Here is a 23,384-nt window from a genome sequence, read left to right as displayed (position 1 = left end):
GGTATGTGAGTCAGGCAGTATTCCTGCCCACCACACAAAGGCCAATGGTCGAATTTCTCTCGATGGCTGGGTTAATGCCAGAAGTGGGTTCAGGCAAGACTTCCAACTGTTCTGACCCTGCAGTGACCTCAGCCCATTTTCGTGGGTCAGGATTAATTAGGTATTCAGGATGGGCTCCCAGCTCTGCAACCATTGTTCCTTGGGAGCCTGCTGGGCTGGGGGAGGGAAATCATGTTTTGCTGCAGTGCATCAATTAATGCAGCAGCTTAAGTTAACAAGGTAAAAAATTAAAAGGAACAGCAGCCTAGATATTCAGCAGAGAAATAATTTGTAAATGGTTCTGAATGAACCTGGCTTATTAGTAATGGGTAGCTGGAACAGTGGGAAAATGCAGAAGTACATAGGATGATCTAAGTGCTCCCCTAGGCTATCCTTTAGCTGTCCTCTGGCTGCCGCAAACATCTAAATCCTTTTTCCATGCAGGCGTCCTTTCTGATGAGCAGAGATAGAAATTAAGGAAAATCTGATGGAGATGTAAACCTTGCACATTTGTCATTAACCTGCAGTGGGATGGGAAGATGGTGGATATGGAAGGAAAGAAAGGAGGGGGGGGGGGGTGGCAGTATTGATTAAGGAGAATATTGCAGTGCTGGAGAGAAATGATCAAGGAGGGGGTCAAGGACAAATCTATTTGGTTAGAGTTAAACAATAGAAGTGCCATTACACTACTGGCCGCCAACTAGTGGGAAGGATATAGAAGAGCAAATTTGCAGAGAAATTAGTGAGTTGCAAAAGCCATAGAGTAGTGATGACAGGGGACCTCAACTACCCTAATATAGACTGGGACAGTAATACTGTGCACCATTCAAAATGATCATGGCTGATCGTCTAACTCAGTACCCTGTTCCCGCTTTTTCCCTCTATCCCTTGATCCCTTTAGCATTAAGAAATATATCTATCTCCTACTTGAATCCATCTAATGACTTGGCCTCCACTGACTTCTGTGTTAGAGAATTCCACAGGTTCACCACTCTGAGTGAAGAAATGTCTCCATCTCTGTTCTAAATGGCATACCCCGTATCCTGAGACTGTGACCCCTGGTTCTGGACTCCCCAGCCATCGGGAACATCCTCCCTCCATCTAGTCTGTCTAGTCCTGTTAGAATTTTATATGTTTCGATGAGATCACTTCTCATTCTTCTAGACTCTAGTGAATATAGGCCTAGTCGACCCAATCTCTCCTCGGACGTCAGTCCTGCCATCCCAGGAATCAGTCTGGTAAACCTTGGTTGCACTCCCTCCATGGCAAGGACATCCTTCCTCAGATAAGGAGACCAAAACTGCACATATTACTCCAGATGTGGTCTCACCAAGGCCCTGTATAACTGCAGTAAGACATCCCTGCTCCTGTAATCAAATCCTCTTACAATGAAGGCCAACATACCATTCGCCTGCCTAACTGCTTGCTGCACCTGAATGCTGGCTTTCAGCGACTGGTGTACAAGGACAATCTATCACCATTCAGATAATAATCTGCCTTTCTGTTTTTACAACCAAAGTGGATAACCTCACATTTATCCACGTTATACTGCATCTGCCATGTTCTTGCCCACTCACCCAACTTGTCTAAATCATATTGGAGCCTCTTTGCATCCTCCTCACAGCTCACATTCCACCCCAGCTTTGTGTCATCTGCAAACTTGGAAATGTTACATTTAGTTCCCTCATCCAAATCATTGATATATATTGTGAATAGCTGGGGCCCAAGCACTGATCCCTGCTGTACCCTACTAGTCACTGCCTGCCCCCTGGAAAAAGACCTGTTTATTCCTACTCTGTTTCCTGTCTGTCAACCAATTCTCAATCCATGCCAGTATATTCCCCCCAATCCCATGTGCTTTAATTTTGCACACTAACCTCTTGTGTGGGACCTTATCAAAAGCCTTCTGAAAATCCAAGTACACCACATCCACTGGTTCTCCCCTATCCTACTAGTTACATCCTCAAAAAATTCCAGTAGATTTGTTAAGCGTGATTTCCCTTTCATAAACCCATGCTGACTTTGTCCAATCCCGTTAATGCTTTCCAAGTGTTCTGATATCACATCTTTTATAATAGACTCTAGCATTTTCCCCACTACTTATGTTAGGCTAACTGGTCTGTAATTCCCTGTTTTTTTTTTCTCTCCCTTTTTTAAATAGTGGGGTTACATTTGCCACCCTCCAATCTGTAGGAACTGTTCCAGAGTCTATAGAATTTTGGAAGATGATCACCAATGCATCCACTATTTCCAGGGCCACTTCCTTTAGTACTCTGGGATGTAGATTATCAGGCCCCGGGGATTTGTCAGCCTTTAGCCCCATTAATTTCCCTAGCACTTTGTTTTACTAATACTGGTTTCCTTCAGTTCCTCCCTCTCACTAGACCCTTGGTTCCTTAACATTTCTGGCAGGTTATTTGTGTTCTCCTTTTGTGAAGACAGAGCCAAAGTATTAGTTTAATTGGACTGCCATTTCTTTGTTCCCCATTATAATTCCTCATTAGAACAGTGAGGAGGATAGTGATAGACTTCAAGAGGATATAGACAGGCTGATGGCATGGGCGGACACGTGGCAAATGAAATTTAACGCAGAAAAATGCAAGGTGATACATTTCGGTAGGAAGAATGAGGAGAGGCAATATAAATTAGAGGGCACAATTCTAAAAGAGGTGCAGGAACAGAGAGACCTGGGGGCATATGTACACAAATCATTAAAGGTGGCAGGGCACGTTGAGAAAGTGGTTAAAAAAGCATACGGGTTCCTGGGCTTTATAAATAGAAGGATGTAAGGAATCTTACAACACCAGGTTATAGTCCAACAGTTTTATTTGAAAATCACAAGCTTTCGGAGCTTTCCTCCTTCGTCAGGTGTGTGAAGGTTTCATAAAAGCACCGCATATATAGTCACAGAACAATGCCTGGTGATTACAGATAATCTTTCCAACTGCCTGTTATCACACCTCTGCATGTTTGGTGTTCAGACAGGGGAACATTACACCCAAGACCACTGAATACGCAAGCGGTCAGATTACAAAGACAGAGAGAGACAAAGACTCTCTGTCTTTGTAATCTGACCGCTTGCGTATTCAGTGGTCTTGGGTGTAATGTTCCCCTGTCTGAACACCATCCATGCAGAGGTGTGATAACGGGCAGTTGGAAAGATTATCTGTAATCACCAGGCATTGTTCTGTGACTATATGTGTGGTGCTTTTATGGAAACCTTCACACACCTGACTAAGGAGAAAAGCTCCGAAAGCTTGTGATTTTCAAATAAAACTGTTGGACTATAACCTGGTGTTGTAAGATTCCTTACATTTGTCCACCCCAGTCCATCACCGGCATCTCCACATCATTTATAAATAGAGGCATAGAATACAAAAGCAAGGAAGTCATGATGAACCTTTATAAAACACTGGTTCGGCCACAACTGGAGTATTGTGTCCAGTTCTGGGCACCGCACTTAGGAAGGATATGAAAGCCTTAGAAAGGGTGCAAAAGAGATTTACTGGAATGAATCCAGGGATGAAGGACTTCAGTTACATGGATAGACTGGAGAAGCTGGGGTTATTCTCCTTGGAACAGAGAAGGTTTGGAGGAGATTTGATAGTTATTCAAAATCATGAAGGGTCTAGACATAGTAGATAGAGAGAAACTGTTCCCATTGGCGGAAGGGTCAAGAACCAGAGGACATAGATTTAAGGTGATTGGGAAAAGAACCAAAGGTGACACGAGGAAAAGGTTTTTTACACAGCGAGTCGTTAGGATCTGCGTTGCAATGCCTGAGGGGGTGGTGGTGGCAAATTCAATCATGGCCTTCAAAGGAGAACTGGATAAATACTTGAAAGGAAATAATTTGCAGGGCTACGGGGATAGGGCGAGGGAGTGGAACTAGCTGCATTGCTCTTGCATAGAACTAGCATGGATTCGATGGGCCGAATGGCTTCCTTCCTTGCTGTAACCTTTCTATGATCCTGGAGTGGGGCGAGGAGGAAAATCAGCAGAACTATTTTGGTTGGGAGGTGGGGGCGGGCGAGTTGGGGAGAGGAGAAGAGAAGATTCAGCAGGAGACCTCCAAGCCTACTTTCCTGTTTTCTCTGCCTTGAGCACGTGGTAAATGTGAAGGAAACTGCACCCCTGGTGTCATTTCCGGAAACTGAAATGGAGCTGGAAACTGGACAGTACGTGTTGGATAGTGAACTAAATATGATTTGATATGGTACTGCCTTTATGCCGAAAGAATCTTTTCGTGTCACAGATGTTAACCTTGAGACATTAACTATTTTCCTGTCAAGATAGATTGGTCGCTAAAAATAACGGGGTTGGATTTTCGCAAGTGCCGAGGGGTTCTCCCAATCGTCCATCGTAACTTTGGCTAAAGAGCCACAGAAAAACTGCATTAAAAACTTACCAATACAGATTTCAGTTGTGAAAAACCGATCATTAAAGCTCATGACTGATTATGTTGAGGAGCTATCAATAATGCCATCCAGTTCTAAGTAAAGTGGCTAATGACCATCTCTGGATCATGCAAAGATTTAGAATGCACTGTGATGCATGACATTGCTGATATAAACTAGTTCCATCTGTATTGTGACTGGTGCATTTGCTATGAGACATTAAACAACTTTATCGAGCTGAAGAAAATGTATAAAAGTTAATTAGAGAAAATAAGCTGACATTACAGTCCATTCCCTTCAATCAGAAAAATACATTGGTGATATGGGAGACATTGTAAATTGCCCCAGAACAAAATAAAACCAATTGCTAAAGTCGGTACAGTAACAGTCAAGCCTGCTCAGGAAGTGCAGTGCTGCACTTTTAAGGCCAAGAAAATCATGGCATGATACTGGCTACGAATTTGAACTAGTTGTTCCTAACAAATGTGTTAATGGGGCTGATTTTCTTAGCCCCCCTCCACAGTGCCCTGGTGATGAACAGGAGCAGTGCATCTGAAGTATAAACTGGACTGACTCCCAAATTACTAATTGCAATTTTTTTCCTTGATTCAGCTCCCATTTGCTACTGTAAATGATCACTAGATAATTGTGGATGAGGAAAGCCATTTGGCCCTCAGGATCTCTGGAAGGATGACCACAGACACCCCCCTCCTCTCTGCCAATTGTAGCATCCAGTTGTTTCTTAAATGATTCCAGGGTTTTTGCCTGTACTACTCTATCTGGAAATATATTCCACGCATTGAAAGAATATTTCCACCTGATTTCTGACCCAGCAGTTACAACATTTTTATTTTTGCCACTTCAGATACACGTCTCTCCTGAGCAGCACTGAAAAATCAAATGAAAATGTCATACTTTTTAAAAGTAAAAGTTGAGCTATTTACAAAAAGTGAGGATAAAATAATGTAATGCAGTGAATGTACTCAAACTTTGTCAAATGGTAACATTTTTAGCAGTCCTTTGTATGATTTCATGAAACTTTTCCAAAAAATAGTTTACTGTTTCTTCTTCCCATAGGCCACAGTGCATCGTATTGACCGGATCACCTATATCCAGGCCGGCCTTGTTGGATTTAACACTTGCTTTCACCAAGAATTTTAGTCTGTGCATCTGTAGTCAAGTATTTATGGTAATTACTTTGTTACAGATTTCTGTGTGGCAATTTTGAACACTTTTTAAAAAATGCAGCACAATGCTAAATGTTCATAGATCATAGTGGGAAGCACATATGAATGATTTTTTTTGGGAAAGCTGGATATATCTTCCCTTTGTAAGCCATAATTCTTTATTATTTGTTCAACCTCCACATGCTAATAGGATTATTGCATCGTCCCATGGTGCAAATCTCTTGGGACTGTGGCTACAGTTTGTCCTAATGCTGGCACTGACCACCGGTGCTTCTATTTCGAGATGAGATGTCTACCTCAGAGGCTTGGTGAGAAGTGAGGCTTGCACCCTTTGCTCAAATACTATGGCTGACCATAAATCATTTCAAATGCAGATGCTTGTCCAAACAACTTTCAGATCTGGTGCTGGAGAATGTAAAAGTTAGTTGACCTGTCAGTATGGGATCTGACAAGAGTATAGAACTAGATGGTGGACTCCCTCAGCAGGGCTCAGGTGCAGCCACATAAGTAAACCTCCAACAGGAGGCAGTCCAGGTCATTTTCCAAAGATGGGGCTTCCAAGAACGGACCCCATGCCAACTTTCCAGCAGCTTCTACTCCACATTCAAAGACTCCAGAACCCTGTCATTGGATTTCTTAATGCTCTCCTGACAGAGGGGAATCCTGTACTCTCTATTCCGTTTATAGTGCTAGTCATTCCCAAGATTTAAGAAGAAGAGATAACCTTGATTATCCTTAGGTATTGGTCAAGAATACCTAGTTTTTGGACTTCCAAGTCAGGGAGTACCAGATTTTGCTTGGGGAGAACCTGCTGACCCAGCAAATGGCAGATCTAGCTCATTGGCCCACAGGGCTTCCACTGAACAGCTCTTGAAAAAACAAACTTGGAACAACTGGCTTTCTAGCAGTTGGTAGTGACCATTCTCCTTTCATAAGAACATAAGAAATAGGAGCAGGAGTAGGCCACGTGGCCCCTCGAGTCTGCTCCGCCATTCAATCAGATCATGGCTGATCTTCGACCTCAACTCCACTTTCCTGCCCAATCCCCATATCCTTTGATTCCCCTAGAGTCCAGAAATCTGTCTATCTCAGCCTTGAATATATTCAACGACTCAGCATCCACAGCCCTCTGGGGTAGAGAATTCCAAAGATTCACAACCCTCTGAATGAAGAAATTCCTCCTCATCTCAGTCTTAAATGTCCGACCCCTTATCTTGCGACTGTGCCCCCTAGTTCTAGACTTTCCAGCCATGGGAAACAACCTCTCAGCATTTACCCTGTCAAGCCCCCTCATAATCTTATGTTTCAATTAAATCACTTCTCATTCTTCTAAACTCTTCTACTCAATCTCGCCTCAGAGGTCAACCCTCTCATCCCAGGAATTAATCTAGTGAACCTTCGCTGCACCGCCTCTAAGGCAAGTATATCCTTCCTTAGATAAGGAGACCAAAACTGTACACCGTACTCCAGGTGAGGTCTCCAAAGCCCTGTCGAATTGTAGTAAGACTTCAAGACTTCCTTACTTTTGTACTCCAATCCCCTTGCAATAAAGGCAACATTCCATTTGCTATCCTAATTGCTTGCTGTACCTGCATGCTAACTTTTTGTGTTCCTTCTAAGTTGCGCTGAACACCAACATTTAATAGTTTCTCACCATTTTAAAAATATTCTGCTTTTCTATTCTTCCTACCAAAGTGAATAACCTCACATTTCCCCACATTATACTCCATCTGCTACCTTCTTACCCACTCACTTAACCTGTCTTTATCCCTTTATCCCTGTGTCCTCCTCACAGCTTACTTTCCCACCTTGCTGACGATACAAAGCTAACTTGGATATGCTACACTTGGTCCCTTCATCTAAGTCATTAATATAAAGTGTAAATAGCTGAGGCCCAGGCACAGATCCTTGCGGCACCTCACTACTTACAGCCTGCCAGCCTGAAAATGATCCGTTTATCCCGACTCTGTTTTCTGTCCATTAACCAATCCTCTATCCATGCTAATATGTTACCCCTAACCCCATGAGCCCTTATCTTGTGTAAGAACCTTTTTATGTGGTACCTTTTCGAATGCCTTTTGAAAATCCAAATATACTACATCCACTGGTTCCCCTTTATCTACCCTGCTAGTTACATCCTCAAAAAACTCTAAATTTGTCAAACACTATTTCCCTTTCATAAAACCATGTTGACTCTGCCTAATCATATTATGATTTTCTAAGTGCCCTATTACCACTTTCTTAATAATGGATTCCAGCAATTTCCCAACGAGTGATGTTAGGCTGACTGGCCTGTAGTTCCCTGTTTTTTTCTCTCCCTCCTTTATAATTTCTCCTGTCTCAGCCTCTAAGGGACCAATGTTTACTTGTGCTATTTGTTTCCTTTTTACATACTTGTAGAAGCTCTTACAATTTGTTTTTATATTTCTTGCTAGTTTACTTTCACATTCTATTTTCTCTCTTTACCAATTTTTTGGTCGTCCTTTGCTGGTTTCCAAAACTCTCCCAATCCTCAGGCTTACTGCTCTTCGCAACATTATAGGCCTCTTTTAATCTAATACTATCCTTAACTTCTTTAGTTAGCCACAGGTGGATCACTTCCCGTGGAGTTTTTATTTCTCAATGGAATGTATATTTGTTGAGAATATTGAAATATTTCTTTAAAGATTTGCCATTGCTTTTCAACAGTCATTCCCTTTAATTTAATTTCCCAATCTACTGTAGCCAACTCGCCCCCTCATACCTAGTAATTGGCTTTATTTAAGTTTAAGACTCTAGTTTCTGACTTAAGTATGTCACTCTCAAACTCAATGTGAAATTCATCATATTATGATCACTCTTCCCCAGAGGATCTCGTACTGTGAGATTACAAATTACCCCTGTCTCATTACATAAGACAAGATCTAAAATAGCCTGTTCCCTGATTAGTTGCATGATGTATTGCTCTAGGAAACCGTCTCAAATGCATTTCGTGAACTCGTCCTCCAAACTACCTTTGCCAAATTGATTTGCCCCATCTATATGAAGACTAAAGTCCCCCGTGATTACTGCATTATCTTTGTTACAAGTTCCTATTCTGTCATGATTAATACTCTGTCCAACAGCATTACTACTATTCGGGGGCCTATAAACTACTCCCACCAGAGTTTTCTGCCCCTTTTTATTTCTTATTTCCACCCATACTGATTCTACTTCCTGATCTTCCGAGCCAAGATCCTTTCTCACCACTGTCCTTATGTCATCCTTTATTATTAGGGCTACATTTCCTATGGGAAGTCATTCCTTTTTAAGATGTATAATGCCAAATTTGTGCATTGATGCCAGCAGGACCTTCAACCTTCCAGGGTATGCTGACAATTCTCTTTCCTTCAAATGCTATGAGATGAAGACCTCTCTCCAAACCTTGTTAATATGTTATTGGTGTCTCTGCCTATCACCCCCAATGACGCACACTTTGGTTTCGTGTTCTGTGAAGCAGACTTGGAAGGTGTGCCCCATAATTTTTCAGGTTGCCCAAACTCAGAACTTGAATCTGGTTCTGAGTAAATTCATGTCAGATCCATTTGAACTTGTCGATTGTTCAAAAAGTTGTCATTTGAGAATTTTGTATTACATAAGTTTAAAGTTCGTGATTATGCATTGAAAAAAAGCGCTGGAATGTTTGAGGTCTTGTTGGACTCTAGTTTCTTTTCTGGTGTTCCAGTGGACAAAGAACCAAGGATGTGGTGATAGCGAGGTCAGCATGTTCGCACTTTGGGGAGAGTCACATGATTGAAAATGTGAAATTTAAAGGGACAGCAACAACAACTTGCATTTATGTAGCATGTTTAATGTACGAAACGCCCCAAGTGCTTCACAGATGGATGTCCAACGAGGAATAGAGGGGATTAGGAATCTTGATGGAAAGTTTGGTTTAAGAGATGGTTTTGAGGAGGTTTTTAAAGATGAAGATATTTAAGAAAGGAGTTCCAAAAAATAGGACAGAGGCAGCTGAAGATTCTGCCACCTATACCAAATTTTGTATACTGCTGTCTGCATGTGGAGGTTGAATGAGATGTTAAGAATATTTGATCACATACCATAGGTATATTCTTACATTTATTAAAAGCTCAAGCTCCACATACATAGTTGTGACCCAACTTACTAAAAAAAACAGCGGTTTGGCCAAGAATGAGGTCTTGTATCAAGTAGAGTCTGAGAAAGACCACCCGATGAAGTTAGCTGCATGTGGACAAAGCTGCTAGGCTATTTTCACCCCTGACCCTGTTGGTTGATGATTATCCTTTTTGTTTGTGGAGGTTGAACTTGTGGTAGGTAACATTTATCAAGTTAGTCATTTTACATTAAGGTTAAAACTGGTACGTTGTGTTTTGAATAGAATTTTTCAAAAACACAATTTTAGGTTTATAGATTATGACTTTTATTCCATTACTGCATGTTTTTGATGCCAGAACAGAAAACAGATGATTTTCCAGTAAAGGAAATCTGATATTTCTGTAATGGGGAAAATAATAACATTCTGGGAATGGCACATTAGCTTCAATGGTATAGCATTGCACTCCCAACCAGATTGTCACATGTTTAAATCTTCAAACATCTATTACTGGAGCAGGATGGCTATTCAGTTGAATCCTCTTTTATTAGTCTTTGCAGATGCCAGCAAAGAGACAAAGCAATTGCATCACACAGTATATCACAGGTTCAATCCCTGGTCTGTGGTGAGTTACCTGATCTCACTTAAGATTGGGTGTTACAACTGTTGTCAACATTCCTAAATTGGCTAAGTTTTCACTCCTGAAGGCTATCCACAGTAAAACTGACTTTTCTGAAAGTCTCATGCTGACCTGATCACATTCAAATCTGTCATTTGAACTCAGATACTGTGATGGGCTAAATTTGTTCATTTTCAGCCAAGCCACTAGATGGAGCATTGCACTGGTTTGGGCAGGGGGGATAAGAGAAGAAAGAAAGGAAAACTGTTAAGTTAGAGCTTCACTTGAAAAGAGTTTATATATATTGTCAACATTTGTGGGAAAGTCCCAGAATATCATGTTGAAGTAGAAGGAAAGTTTAGCAAACAGATATTTAAAATGAGTTTTAAAAAATGGGTTGCAAGCTGGCTACAAAACAGAAAATAGAGTAGGGTTTAAGGGTAGCTACCCAGACTGGCAAAAGGTGAGAAGTGGTATTCCATAGGGATCGGTGCTGGGACCACTGTTCACAATTTATGTAAACTATTTGGACTCGGGAATTGGCAGTACAATTTCAAAATTTGCGGATGACACCAAATTGTTAATACTGTGGAAGAATGCGACAAAATACAAGACATTAATAAACATACAGAATGGGCGTATAATTGGCAAATGAATTTCAATATAGATAAGTGTGAGATGGTGCATTTTGGTAGGAAGACTAAGGCGGCTACATGCTGCTTGGATAATAAGAGCCTAAATGGGTTGGCGGAGTAAAGGGATCTCTGGGTACAGATACCCAAATCACTAAAAGTAGTGACACAGGTTAATAAGGCTATAAAGAAGGAAACCAAGCACTGGGGTTCATTTCTAGAGGGATAGAATTGAGAAGCAGAGAAGTTACGTTAAACTTGTATAGAACCTTGGTTAGATCACACTTGTGCACAGTTCTGGTCTCCATATTATAAAAAGAATATAGAGGCACTGGAAAAGGTGCAAAAAAGATTTACAAGGATGATACCAAAACTAAGAGGATATAACTATCCGGAAAGGCTGAACAGGCTGGGGCTCTTTTTTTCTAGAAAAAAGAAGTCTGAGGGGTGACCTGATAGAGGTCTTCGAGATTATTAAAGGATTTGACAGGGTAAATGTCGAAAATGTTTCCACTTGTGGGGTGACCAAAACTAGAGGTCATAAATATAAGATAGTCACTAATAAATCCTATAGGGAATTCAGGAGAAACTTCTTTACCCAAAGAGTGGTGAGAATATGAAACGTGCTACCACAGAATAGTTGAGGCGAATTGCTTAGATGCTTTTAAGGGGAAGCTGGATAAGTAAATGAGGGAGAAAGGGCTAGAAGGATATGCTGATAAGGTGAGATGAAGAGGGGTGGGAGGAGGCTCATGTGGAGCACAAACGCAGGCATAAACCTGTTGGGCTGAATGGTTTGTTTCTGTGCTGTCGACTCTATATAACTATGTAAATGCACATTCAAAATAATACAGTTCAACTTGTCCACTGTTTTCTGTTAGGGCCCACGAAAGCAGACTGTAAGTGAAATTAACATGAACGTGGATAAATACCAGCAGTGGCTTGCGAAGAACAAAAAAAAAGCCTTCTATGCAGCAGTGGCTGGAGACAACCTGCGTGATGGAGTAAAGTGCTTACTTCAGGTTGTTGCTCTATATCTGTATTATCAAGTCCTTAAGGCACTGAATGTACTTTTGAGTAATTACATCTGATTTGCTAGAAGTATACACTGTTTAAATTAAGTAGATTTGCACCAATTAGCGGGCCCAATATTTTTAAATGCATTAGATTGTAGAATTTATGCTTTAAGTGCTACAAATATCAGCTGTATTCTTCCAAACAAGAGACTGCATTTGCTTTACTTCAAAAGAGGTTGGTGACATTTGTTATTAGGGAACCTGGCTTAAATACTTAGTCTAATATGCTAGGTTGTCTGTTTTACTGGTTTGAAAGGAAAAAATTTGCAGGGCTACGGGGATAGGGTGGGGAGTGGGACTAGCTGGATTGCTCTTGCATAGAGCTGGCGCGGACTCGATGGGCCAAATGGCCTCCTTCCGTGCTGTAAACTTTATGATTCTACTTTTCAATGATTAATGGGATGGGCCTCTACCATAAATGTTTAATTGGATACAATTTAACTTGTATTCCACTAGGCTTCTGGATTGGGTCGAATGAAGCCGAATACGCTTGTGATTGGATACAAAAGAGACTGGCGTACTGCTAATTCTCAGGACATTGAGAATTATGTTGGCATTTTGCAGTAAGTGGTTTTTGCTATGTTTGATTAAAGTTGGGGTAGTGTGGCTCTTAGAAGTAGTGACTTTTTATTGAGCAATGTCAACAAATGCTGCAGAGTAATGTCTTCACATTTATATATAAATCAGCTGTGTGAGCCAAGAAAAATTCCTTCTCTTAAAAACAAAATATCTTTAAGAACCTTTAAATTCAGTTTTCACCAATTTCCACTGATTAAATTTTTGGATGGTGTATTGGTGAAAACTGAATTTGAGAGCCCCCCAAAAGTTCCCATTGTTTCCTGCCAAAAAAATCAGGTCTGAAGACGTGCACAAATCACATCCTTGACATCAGCATGTATTTTGTGTGATGTATTTGCCATGCCGAGGTCACTGATGTGATGCCCATGCACCTCTGGACCCAATTTTCGGCCAGAAAAGAAACAAAGGCTGCACGATTTGGATTTTTTTTTGTTATATATGGAGCAAGGACAGCAGGGTATTGACAGTTACCACACTGATAGTCCCCTGAAAATTGAGGTTACCAATCAAAGGCTGACCACACATTGGAGGTATTGTTTACTAAAAATAAGAACTACCAGATTCTCAGAAATCCCTTCCACAAAGTTAGCAGGCTCAGATGTAGACATTGTAGAAGCACTTGATTTGACTTGCAGGCACGCACACACTGGTTGCAGTCAGTGACATGAAAGTAAATGTAAGAAAATAAATATTTCCATTTGCGTTTCAAGCCATTACATTCAGTTTCGTTTATGTTGCCTAAGAAATAATGGGGTGAATTTCTGTCTTCATCGGCTGGATGGCAATCTGGCGGAGTGGATCGCTCAACCATTATAAAATGCATCCGAATTTCATCCCATTGAAATCAATGGGTTTTATAATGGTGGGGCGATCTGGTCCACTGGAGTATTGTCTGGGAAGACAAAAATTTACTCCAACCTGTGTATTGCAGAAGAGTGATCTGCTTGCTAGATTGAGGTGGTGATATTGGAACTGTAGAAAATATTTATTGAAGGACAGTGGGAACGGTGTAGGGAGGTCTTGAACTGTGAAGCTTTTAGGGCGGACGCTTAGAAGAAGATCTCCTCAATCATGGTCTGCCAAAGGTACTTGTGTCTGCTGCATCTTCAGACTGCATAGCGAGCTTCGTTAAAGGGCTCCTGTTTACACTTCAGATATGCCGTGTGGACAATACACCAGTCCATGCTTAATCTTGAAACTTTGGCTGGGTTGTACTGAAGGATGCCCCCACTGGGGTCACTGGAGGTTGCAGAGGCACCATGAGTCATGGCTGCAGTGGGTAATGCAGGTCATCCAGCAGCCAGTCCTTGAGTTGCTGGATATAACAATGTGGACATGGTGGACTGTCTTAAATGAACGTGCTGTGACTGCTGCCAGGGAGGCAGACATTCACATCTACAATGATAGTCAAACGTTAATTGAATGGAATCCAGTCAACGTTCAGCTTGTGTTTGACCATCAGCGTAGAACCATGCATATGAATGCCCATCGCCCTGGCAGTAATCATGGCACATTTCATTTTAAGACAGTCCACCATGGAGCATGTAGAGCTGTATGCACCCCATCAGCGACACCCGAGACTTTAGAGAAACCTGCCTTCTGAAAACCTTCAGCTCTCACGTTGTTCTTTCAGCCCTTTGGGAAAATGATGCATTGTTTGCAAGAGCTAATAATTTTATCAGTCACCCGTTTTAAGTAGCAACTAACTGCAAATTGACTGATCCTATGATGTCCCCACTTTCCCCCGGAAATGGCCTAAGGCCAAAAATACAAGATGCCTGTCACCTTCACTGCCATTGGCAGTGCTATGCCTAACTTGTTGTTTGGCTGCAGGTCCTTCTACAGCAAGTTACACACTTAGTGATGGCTTTCCTCATGAATCTGAGCCTGATATATTCAGTTGGCTGGATATGTGGGTAGGAGCCCGCCTGCTATATTGCCTCATTTTCCTGGCACCTTGCATTCCTTGCTCATCCTCTTCCTCGAAGTAACATACAAACAGACTCCCATTGTAGGAGGGGTGTGGTGCTTGGCAAAAAATATTCCCCCAAATCAGTCCAATTAGTCACTCTATCACATAGTAAAGGGATACTTGCAACCAAGTTGGAAACGCTCTCCCTTTCTTACTCATTGGAAGAACAAAGCCGGCTGTTGATGGCTACTTATTTAACCGCTATCTGTTTTCAGGCACTGCTCTTTGTCTGGGCACTTCTTAGACTTGACCCCATTCTGGCATTAACTGAGGAAAATTATTTTGACATTACTTCTACATCATTAGCATACCATTTAAACAGGCCTGCTGAACTCAGATGCAACAGTCCCAGCCTCATTCCAAGATCTGCCCTGAAAGAAGTGTCTTCTGCCACTGGAGCTGAAATATAGCATTGAGTCTCTGCCCATTTTTCCTCTGAGTTATGAACTAGATCCAGGTGTTATAGGGCACTAACATGAGGAAAATTGGCCATAAGGTATCGCCGATACAATAGTGAATATCTAACAGGAGATATGAATCATTTACGTGTTTGCATTGAACATATGTGGAACAAATCATGCCGTTCTGCTAATAAAATCAACAAACCAATTTGATCATTAAATCAAAGATACAATACCTTTAGACAAATGAAGTGAGTAGTGCAAATTCTGCACGTCACCCAATGGACCCAATTTTCCATATTTGTGCAGTAGGGCAAAAACACTCCCCGCTAGTTAAAGTCTGTGCTTTTGCTTTTTTGTGCTATATTTCACCTTCAAGTGAGAATTTATAGCATGTGCTTTAAGACTGGTCCAAGGGCAATCTTCATCTCTAAATTCCTTAATAAGGGATGGAATGCTATCACTTTCCATGATTGTCTGGGCTATCTTATATTTTTTAATTGTACTATATATAGCTGGAGATATAGTTTGATTTAATAGACCATGGCTAAGATAAATGTAAAGAATCTTACAACACCAGGTTATAGTCCAACAATTTTATTTGAAAATCACAAGCTTTCAGAGGCTTTCTCCTTCGTCACATTCACCTGACGAAGGAGAAAGCCTCCGAAAGCTTGTGATTTTCAAATATAACCTGGTGTTGTAAGATTCTTTACATTTGTCAACCCCAGTCCATCACCAGCATCTCCACATCATGGCTAAGATATGCAGTACTCTGGCCAGAAAATTCTGTAAGAATTGTAAAAATTTAGGAATTAAAGTTTGTTGATTTTAAATTTTTGTGGTGGATGGTAAAAGTATCTTTTATCGGGGCCAAATCACATTCAGTCAGTGTTAGTTCTAACTAGAAACTGTTGAGCTGAGAAACTTAATTACTGTGTTTGAGATTTTACAAGTTTTGTGCTATCAACATGGAGCTTGTGTACCAGGAGTGCATATTAGAAATTTGGGCACTGAGGTCAGTGGGCCTTGCAGGATTTTCCATTCACTAAAATGAATGGATGGAAAATCCTGACCCCTTGTATTCAAATTGTTCATATGGACACCTGGCGTGTGAAGCTACATGCATGGTGCGTGAGTTTATAAAATCTACCCGTATAACTTTAGCTTCAGTTTTTAAAAAAAACTAATGGCAGCACAATGAATTTCAGGGATGAATATCAATCATATCTGTGATTTTGAATTATGATATTTTTGTTTGCAGTGATGCCTTTGATTTTGAATATGGTTTGATGATTCTCAGGATTAGCCAAGGACTTGATGTGTCTCGCATACTTCAGATTCGAGGTAGGATAATGAAGCAACTACACTAACCATCAAAATAAAAAGCAATAAACTATAATTGCTGGAAATCTGAAACAAAAAAATAAAATGTTTGGAAACTCTGTGGGTCAGTCAGCATCTGTGGAGGGAACAGATAAGTTAATATTTCAGGTGTAACCTTTCATCAGAACTAACCACCAAGCTGTAGGAGCAGATACTAAATAAAGCTTCCCTTTCCTAAGAGATTCTTGCTATTAACATAAATAGAAATGGGAGTAAATAAAACACTGCGGTTGATTTTGACTTTCGCTATCACCTGTTTTACACTATTGCCCAATCGGCAGCCCATTTTACATCTCTCCCGAATTTTATTTCCTTTGATGTCTCTCCTGCCCTTCCCTATTACCATTGTTCCCAGGACTGCCTGGTGAAAGGTGGCATTAGGCCCCAAATAGCAGCAGTAATGGCCCCAAAGTGGAGGTGTCTTCGCCCTCTGATCCCTTACCTGCTGATGGCTTGGGTCTCAGCTGAGGCTTTTGGAGGAAGACTTGTTCCAGTCTTCAGGGCCCTGTGCGCCTTTAATGTTTCCTTCCATCTATCTGGTGCTGCAACAGTGATCCTGCATGACCCACTTACTGGCCTGGATCGCTCCACAAGCCCACCATAAGAACATAAGAAATAGGAGCAGGAGTAGGCCAATCGGCTCCTCGAGCCTGCTCCGCCATTCAATAAGATCATGGCTGATCTGATCCTAACCTCAAATCTAAATTCATGTCCAATTTCCTGCCCGCTCCCCGTAATCCCGAATTCCCTTTACTTCTAGGAAACTGTCTATTTCTGTTTTAAATTTATTCAATGATGTAGCTTCCACAGCTTTCTGGGGCAGGAAATTCCACAGATCTACTACCCTGAGTGAAGAAGGTTCTCCTCATCTCAGTTTTGAAAGAGCAGCCCCTTATTCTAAGATTATGCCCCCTAGTTCTAGTTTCACCCATCCTTGGGAACATCCTCATCGCATCCACCCGATCAAGCCCCTTCACAATCTTATATGTTTCAATAAGATCGCCTCTCATTCTTCTGAACTCCAATGAGTAGAGTCCCAATCTACTCAACCTCTCCTCATATGTCCGCCCCCTCATCCCCGGGATTAACCGAGTGAACCTTCTTTGTACTGCCTCGAGAGCAAGTATGTCTTTTCTTAAGTATGGAGACCAAAACTGTATGCAGTATTCCAGGTGCGGTCTCACCAATACCTTATATAACTTCAGCAATACCTCCCTGTTTTTATATTCTATCCCCCTAGCAATAAAAGCCAACATTCTGTTGGCCTTCTTGATCACCTGCTGCACCTGCATACTAACTTTTTGATTTTCTTGCACTAGGACCCCCAGATCCCTTTGTACTGCAGTACTTTCCAGTTTCTCGCCATTAAGATAATAACTTGCTCTCTTTTTCCTGCCAAAGTGCATAACCTCACATTTTCCAATATTGTATTGCATCTGCCAAATCTCCGCCCACTCACCCAGCCTGTTTATATCCCCTTGTAGGTTTTTTATGCCCTCCTTACTCTCTACTTTCCCTCCCATCTTTGTATCATCTGCAAACTTTGATATGTTACACTCGGTCCCCTCCTCCAAATCGTTAATATAGATTGTAAAGAGTTGGGGACCCAGCACCGACCCCTGCGGAACACCACTGGCTACTGGTTGCCAGTCTGAGAATGAACCATTTATCCCAACTCTCTGCTTCCTGTTAGATAATCAATCCTCCACCCATGCCAGAATATTACCCCCAATCCAGTGATTCTTTATCTTGAGCAATAATCTTTTACGTGGCACCTTGTCGAATGCCTTCTGGAAGTCTAAATACACTACATCCACTGGTTCCCCTGTATCCACCCTGTACGTTATGTCCTCAAAGAACTCAAGCAAATTTGTCAGACATGACTTCCCCTTCGTAAAGCCATGCTGACTTTGTCCTATTAAATTATGTTTATCCAAATGTTCCGCTACTGTCTCCTTAATAATAGACTCCAAAATTTTATGCACCACAGATGTTAGGCTAACTGGTCTATAATTTCCAGCCTTCTGCCTACTACCCATTTTAAATAAGGGTGTTACATTAGCAGTTTTCCAATCTGCCGGGACCTTTGCCGAGTCCAGAGAATTTTGGAAAATTATTACCAAAGCATCCACAATCCCTACTGCCACTTCCCTCAAGACCGTAGGATGTAAGCCATCAGGTCCAGGGGATTTATCCGCCTTGAGTCCCATTAATTTACTGAGTACCAATTCCTTAGTGATTTTAATCATATTTAGCTCTTTTCCTCCCCCCACACCCCCCCACCCCTAGAGCCCCTTGTTTGTCCAGTGTTGGGATATTCTTAGTGTCCTCTACCGTAAAGATTGAAACAAAATATTTGTTCAGCATTTTTGCCATCTCCATGTTTCCCACCATTAATTTCCCGGTCTCATCCTCTAAGGGACCTACGTTTGCCTTAGCCACCCTTTTTCTTTTTATATAACAGTAGAAACTCTTGCTATCTGTTTTTATATTTTTTGCTAATTTATTTTCATAATTTATCTTCCCTTTCTTAATCAATCCTTTAGTTACTTTTTGCTGTCTTTTGAAGACTTCCCAATCTTCTATCCTCCCACTAAGTTTGGCTACCTTATATGTCCTTCCTTGTTTTTAGTCGGATTCTATCCTTAATTTCTTTACTTAGCCATGGATGGCTGTCATTTCTTTTACACCCTCTTTTCCTCAGTGGAATATATATTTTTTGAAAGTTGTAAAATAACTCCTTAAATGAACACCACTGCTCATGTACCGTCTTACCCTTTAATCTATTTTCCCAGTCCACTTTAATCAATTCCGCTCTCATACCATCATAGTCTCCTTTATTCAAGCTCAGTACGCTTGTTTGAGAACCAACCTTCTCACCCTCTAATTGGATTTGGAATGTAACCATGTTATGGTCACTCATTCCAAGGGGTACCTTAACTAGGACATTATTAATTAATCCTGGCTCATTACACAGGACCAGGTCCAAGGTTGCTTGCCCCTTTGTAGGATTAGTTACATACTGCTCAAGAAATCCATCCCTAATACACTCAATAAACTCTTCCTCAAGGCTGCCCTTCCCAATTTGATTTGTCCAGTTAATAATGATAGTTAAAATCCCCCACCATGATTGTATAATAACCCACAACCCAGGAAACTGGCGAAAGTCCTTCTCCAATCCTGTAGGGGTGAATTAAGGGAAATATAACTCATATGATCAATTTTCCACTTTCTTTGTTTCTACCCATCTCCTTGCCAGTCAGAACTGAAATGTCATTGCCACTACGTGGATGTCTGCAGAACTTTAGCCTTCTATGCAGATTGCACAAAGTCTCTTCACAATTGTTTATTTTACCTGTGATATCAATGTCTGTGTTAAAGATATGTCCACATAGTTGCATTCTCCACTGCTAGCTCTTCACCAATAGGAAAAACTGGCTCAGTTAAGGATCATTCAAGCTTATCCACAGCTCTCTTATAGGCATCCTTGAAACAAGTGCACATTCAAATTATCGGAAAATCTGCACATCTTTATTAAACGTCACTGTGTGGAGTTAGTACCCATCGATGATGTACGCTTTGGTAGGTCTGTCCTGCCTGCTGTAGTTTTTGTTCCACCACAAGGCTGTCTTTTCTTCAAAATGTCACTGCTTTATCATCCTCTAGTGGTGTATGGAGAATACGAACATATGAATTAAGAGCAGGATTAGGCTGTTTGGCCCCTCGAGCCTGCTCTGCCATTTGATAAGATCATGGCTGATCTGATTGTGACCTCAACCCAATTTCCCATCTACCTACTATAACCTTTGACTCCCTTGTTAATCAGGAATCTATCTAACTCAGCCTTAAAAATATTCAATGACCCTGCCTCCACCGCTCTCTGGGGAAGGGAGTTCCACAGACTCACAACCCTCCTGAGAGGAAAAAATTCTCCTCAACTCCATCTTAAATGGGAGACCCCTTATTTTTAAACTGTGTCCCCTAGTTCTAGTCTCTCCCACAAGGGGAAACACCCTCTCAGCATCTACCCCTTCAAGTCCCCTCAGGATCTTATATGTTTCAATAAGATCACCTCTCATTTCTCCTAAACTCCAATGTATACTTGTCCAACCTTTCCCCATAAGATAACCGTCTCATCCCAGGAATCAAGTCGAGTGAACCTTCTTTAAAGCAATTATGTCCTTTCTTAAATAAGGAGACCAAAACTGCACACAGTATTCTAGATGTGATCTCACCAATGCCCTGTACAACTGTAGCAAAACATCTCTACTTTTATGTTCCATTCCCCTTGCAATAAATGACAACATTCCATTTGCCTTCCTAATCACTTGCTGTACCTGCATACTAACTTTTTGTGATTCATGTACTAGGACTCCCAGATCTCTCTGTACCTCAGAGTTCTGCAGTCTCTCTCCATTTAAATAATATACTGCTTTTCTGTTCCTCCTGCCAAAGAGGACAAGTTCACATTTTCCCACATTATACTCCATCTGCCAAATTTTTGCTTATTTATATCCCTGTGCAGACTCCTTGGGGTCGATTTTGCAATGGTGGCAGGCTGGCGGTGGGGGCGGGTGGGAAGGTGCGCACGGCAAACCCGCATGAGCAAAACTTGTGTTTCCGACGCGATCGCATATTGATTGCTGATTATTAACGTCCTCTCCGGGTTTCGCAGGATTGACAGGCTGGCTGCCGTCAGAAGCTGCAACGCGAGGCGGTGAGGGGGGTGGGGGGGGAAAGAGAAAACGAGACGTCATCCGGTGCTGGAATGGAAGACGAGGGGGGGGGAAGATCGAGGCTGAAGTGGGGGACATTGAGGAGGAGAATGGAAGATTGGGGGGGGGGGTGAGGAAAAGATTGGGAGGACATTGGAGGGGTGGGGGTGGGGGGGGTTGAAGACGGGGACATCGGGAGGACATCCGGGGTCGGGGGGAGGTTGAAGAGGGGGACATCGGAGCAGGGTGCAAAGGGAGGTTCACTTTGTGTTTTAACTTCCTTCTATGGTGTTTTATTTAATTAGTTTCTTTTTCCCTAATCCGGCCCTTCACACCTGGTTTTACCAGGCATGAATCAGAAGTGGTGGGCAAGTCGCCCAGGTAAGTTTAAAAATCGTTCTAATCACTTACTCTGTCACAGGTAAAGTGCCTTAAGTACCTCAATGAGGTACATTTGGCTCTTTAACTGCCATCCCGCCGGCAATTAAAGCATGCACACAGGTGGGTCCTGGGAAACTCGGAAGTCAGAGGGTTGAAGCCAGCTTCCGAACCCAAACGGGATTTCCGTGATTTTCGGAGCCCCCCCAGCGCACCTGCAATTGCCCCCTAAAATTGAGCCACTTCTGTCCTCTTCACAACTTACTTTCCTACCTACCTTTGTGTCATCAGTATATTTAGCAACCATACATTCGGTCCCTTCATCCAACTCATTGATATAGATTGTAAATAGTTGAGGCCCCATCACTGATCCCTGAGGCACTCCACTCATTACATCTTGCCAACCTGAAAATGACCCATTTTACGCCTACTCTGTTTCCTGTTAGCTAACCAATCCTTTATCCATGCTAATATGTTACCCCCTACACCATAAGCTCTTATTTTGTATAGTAGCCTTTAATGTGGCACCTTTTCAAATGCCTTCTGGAAATCCAAGTACACCACATCCACAGGATCCGCTTTATCCACGTTGCTTGTTACTTCCTCAAAGAACTCTAATAAATTAGTCAAACACAGTTTCCCTTTCACAAAGCCGTGATACTGAATGAAGAACGGTAGATTACCTAGGGTCGACTCCATTTTTTGAATTAAAGATGCCATCCATATTCCTAACCATTCAACCCCACAAGCCCTTACAAAAAATCCTTTTGGTTCAAAATAAATTGATCTCTCTCAAGTACTAATCTTCTGAACAGTGTGTGAATGGGAAGGTTGTCCCTTTTGATATTGCCCAGGTAAAGCGATATTGAAAGTGGCCTATTCTAGCATTGTATGAGGGATACTTTGATTTGAATGAAGAGCCTTCACGTAGATAATCTATCTTTCCTAGTTGCCTTTTAATTAGATGTTGGTAATACTCTGGTAAAGTCTGTACACTCTCTGCTCCATTCTGAGGAAATTTAAATTCTACCACTGCAGGGCAGGCGTATAAATGCTGGCACTTAATTTTTTTTTTAAGTCATTCAGCTTTTATTGAGATGTTTAATGCAGAATCCACAAACATTTGAGAAACCTATATAATGTACTCATAACGACATTCCATTCGTAGGAATGATGCAGCAATGTACCAACCTTCCTCTCCCACCCCTGAGACTAGAGAACTTTTATATAGGTTGCTTTGGAAAAGACTTTACATATGCTGTATTTCAGTGATGATCATTGTTATCAAAAGTAGGGTGTATGTGAAATCCCAGACGGACATAAACTTGTAACGTTTTACGGGGTAGAAAATTAGACTTTGTTGTGCTCATTTTAATGAGCTAATTTCGGGAGCCAACGTCCTGCGCCCAACATACGCCTGAAAGATGTCCAACCCAATATTAGGTCTGGACATTTTTCAGGCATCCCTGACGGCCACTTAAAACAGGTGTTGTGCCCCCTACATAGGCCCCTCATTTACATAATGCCCAGATTAGGTCCCCTCTGGGAAATTGGTGAGCGATGAGCAGAGCAGCAGCCAGGCCTGCTCCGCTCAGGATTCTTCAGCGGCCACTGCGGCCTAAGCAGCAGCCGCCAACAAAAGGTAAGTAATTCCTCCTGTGGAACCAGGAGGAGCAGGAGTGCTCCCCTGACTCCAAAGTACTCGCGATCACTCCTTTTTCCAACCCTCCACCCCCTCTCCTGGGAGTTACCCTCAGATTGCTGCCAGCAAGGCAAGCAGCCAGACATTCATTTTTAAAAAATTGTCAAGCTGCCTCTGGAGGCTCGACAGGTGGCAGCAACTTGCCCAAATATTAATATTAATGAGGTCTGAGGCTCAATTTCAGGCCTGCCTTTATGCTTAAGTGTGT

General features: G+C 41.8%; 1 protein-coding gene across 2 annotated transcripts in view; it reads left to right on the top strand.

The window, feature by feature from the left end:
* Positions 1 to 23,384, top strand: part of slc12a1 (solute carrier family 12 member 1) — a 120,064-nt gene that overhangs the window by 67,169 nt on the left and 29,511 nt on the right. For both annotated transcript variants that reach the window (XM_067973348.1, XM_067973347.1), the window contains exons 16-19: positions 5,514 to 5,625; positions 11,849 to 11,989; positions 12,500 to 12,606; positions 16,260 to 16,342. In XM_067973348.1, coding sequence (XP_067829449.1) covers positions 5,514 to 5,625; positions 11,849 to 11,989; positions 12,500 to 12,606; positions 16,260 to 16,342 — 443 coding nt within the window. The remainder of the gene's footprint in view (positions 1 to 5,513; positions 5,626 to 11,848; positions 11,990 to 12,499; positions 12,607 to 16,259; positions 16,343 to 23,384) is intronic.

Source organism: Heptranchias perlo, chromosome 38 (genome assembly GCF_035084215.1).
Source record: "Heptranchias perlo isolate sHepPer1 chromosome 38, sHepPer1.hap1, whole genome shotgun sequence".
In the NCBI taxonomy this organism is placed as follows: domain Eukaryota; kingdom Metazoa; phylum Chordata; class Chondrichthyes; order Hexanchiformes; family Hexanchidae; genus Heptranchias; species Heptranchias perlo.
Note: the sequence above shows the minus strand (reverse complement) of the source record. Positions and strands in the feature narration are given on the sequence as shown.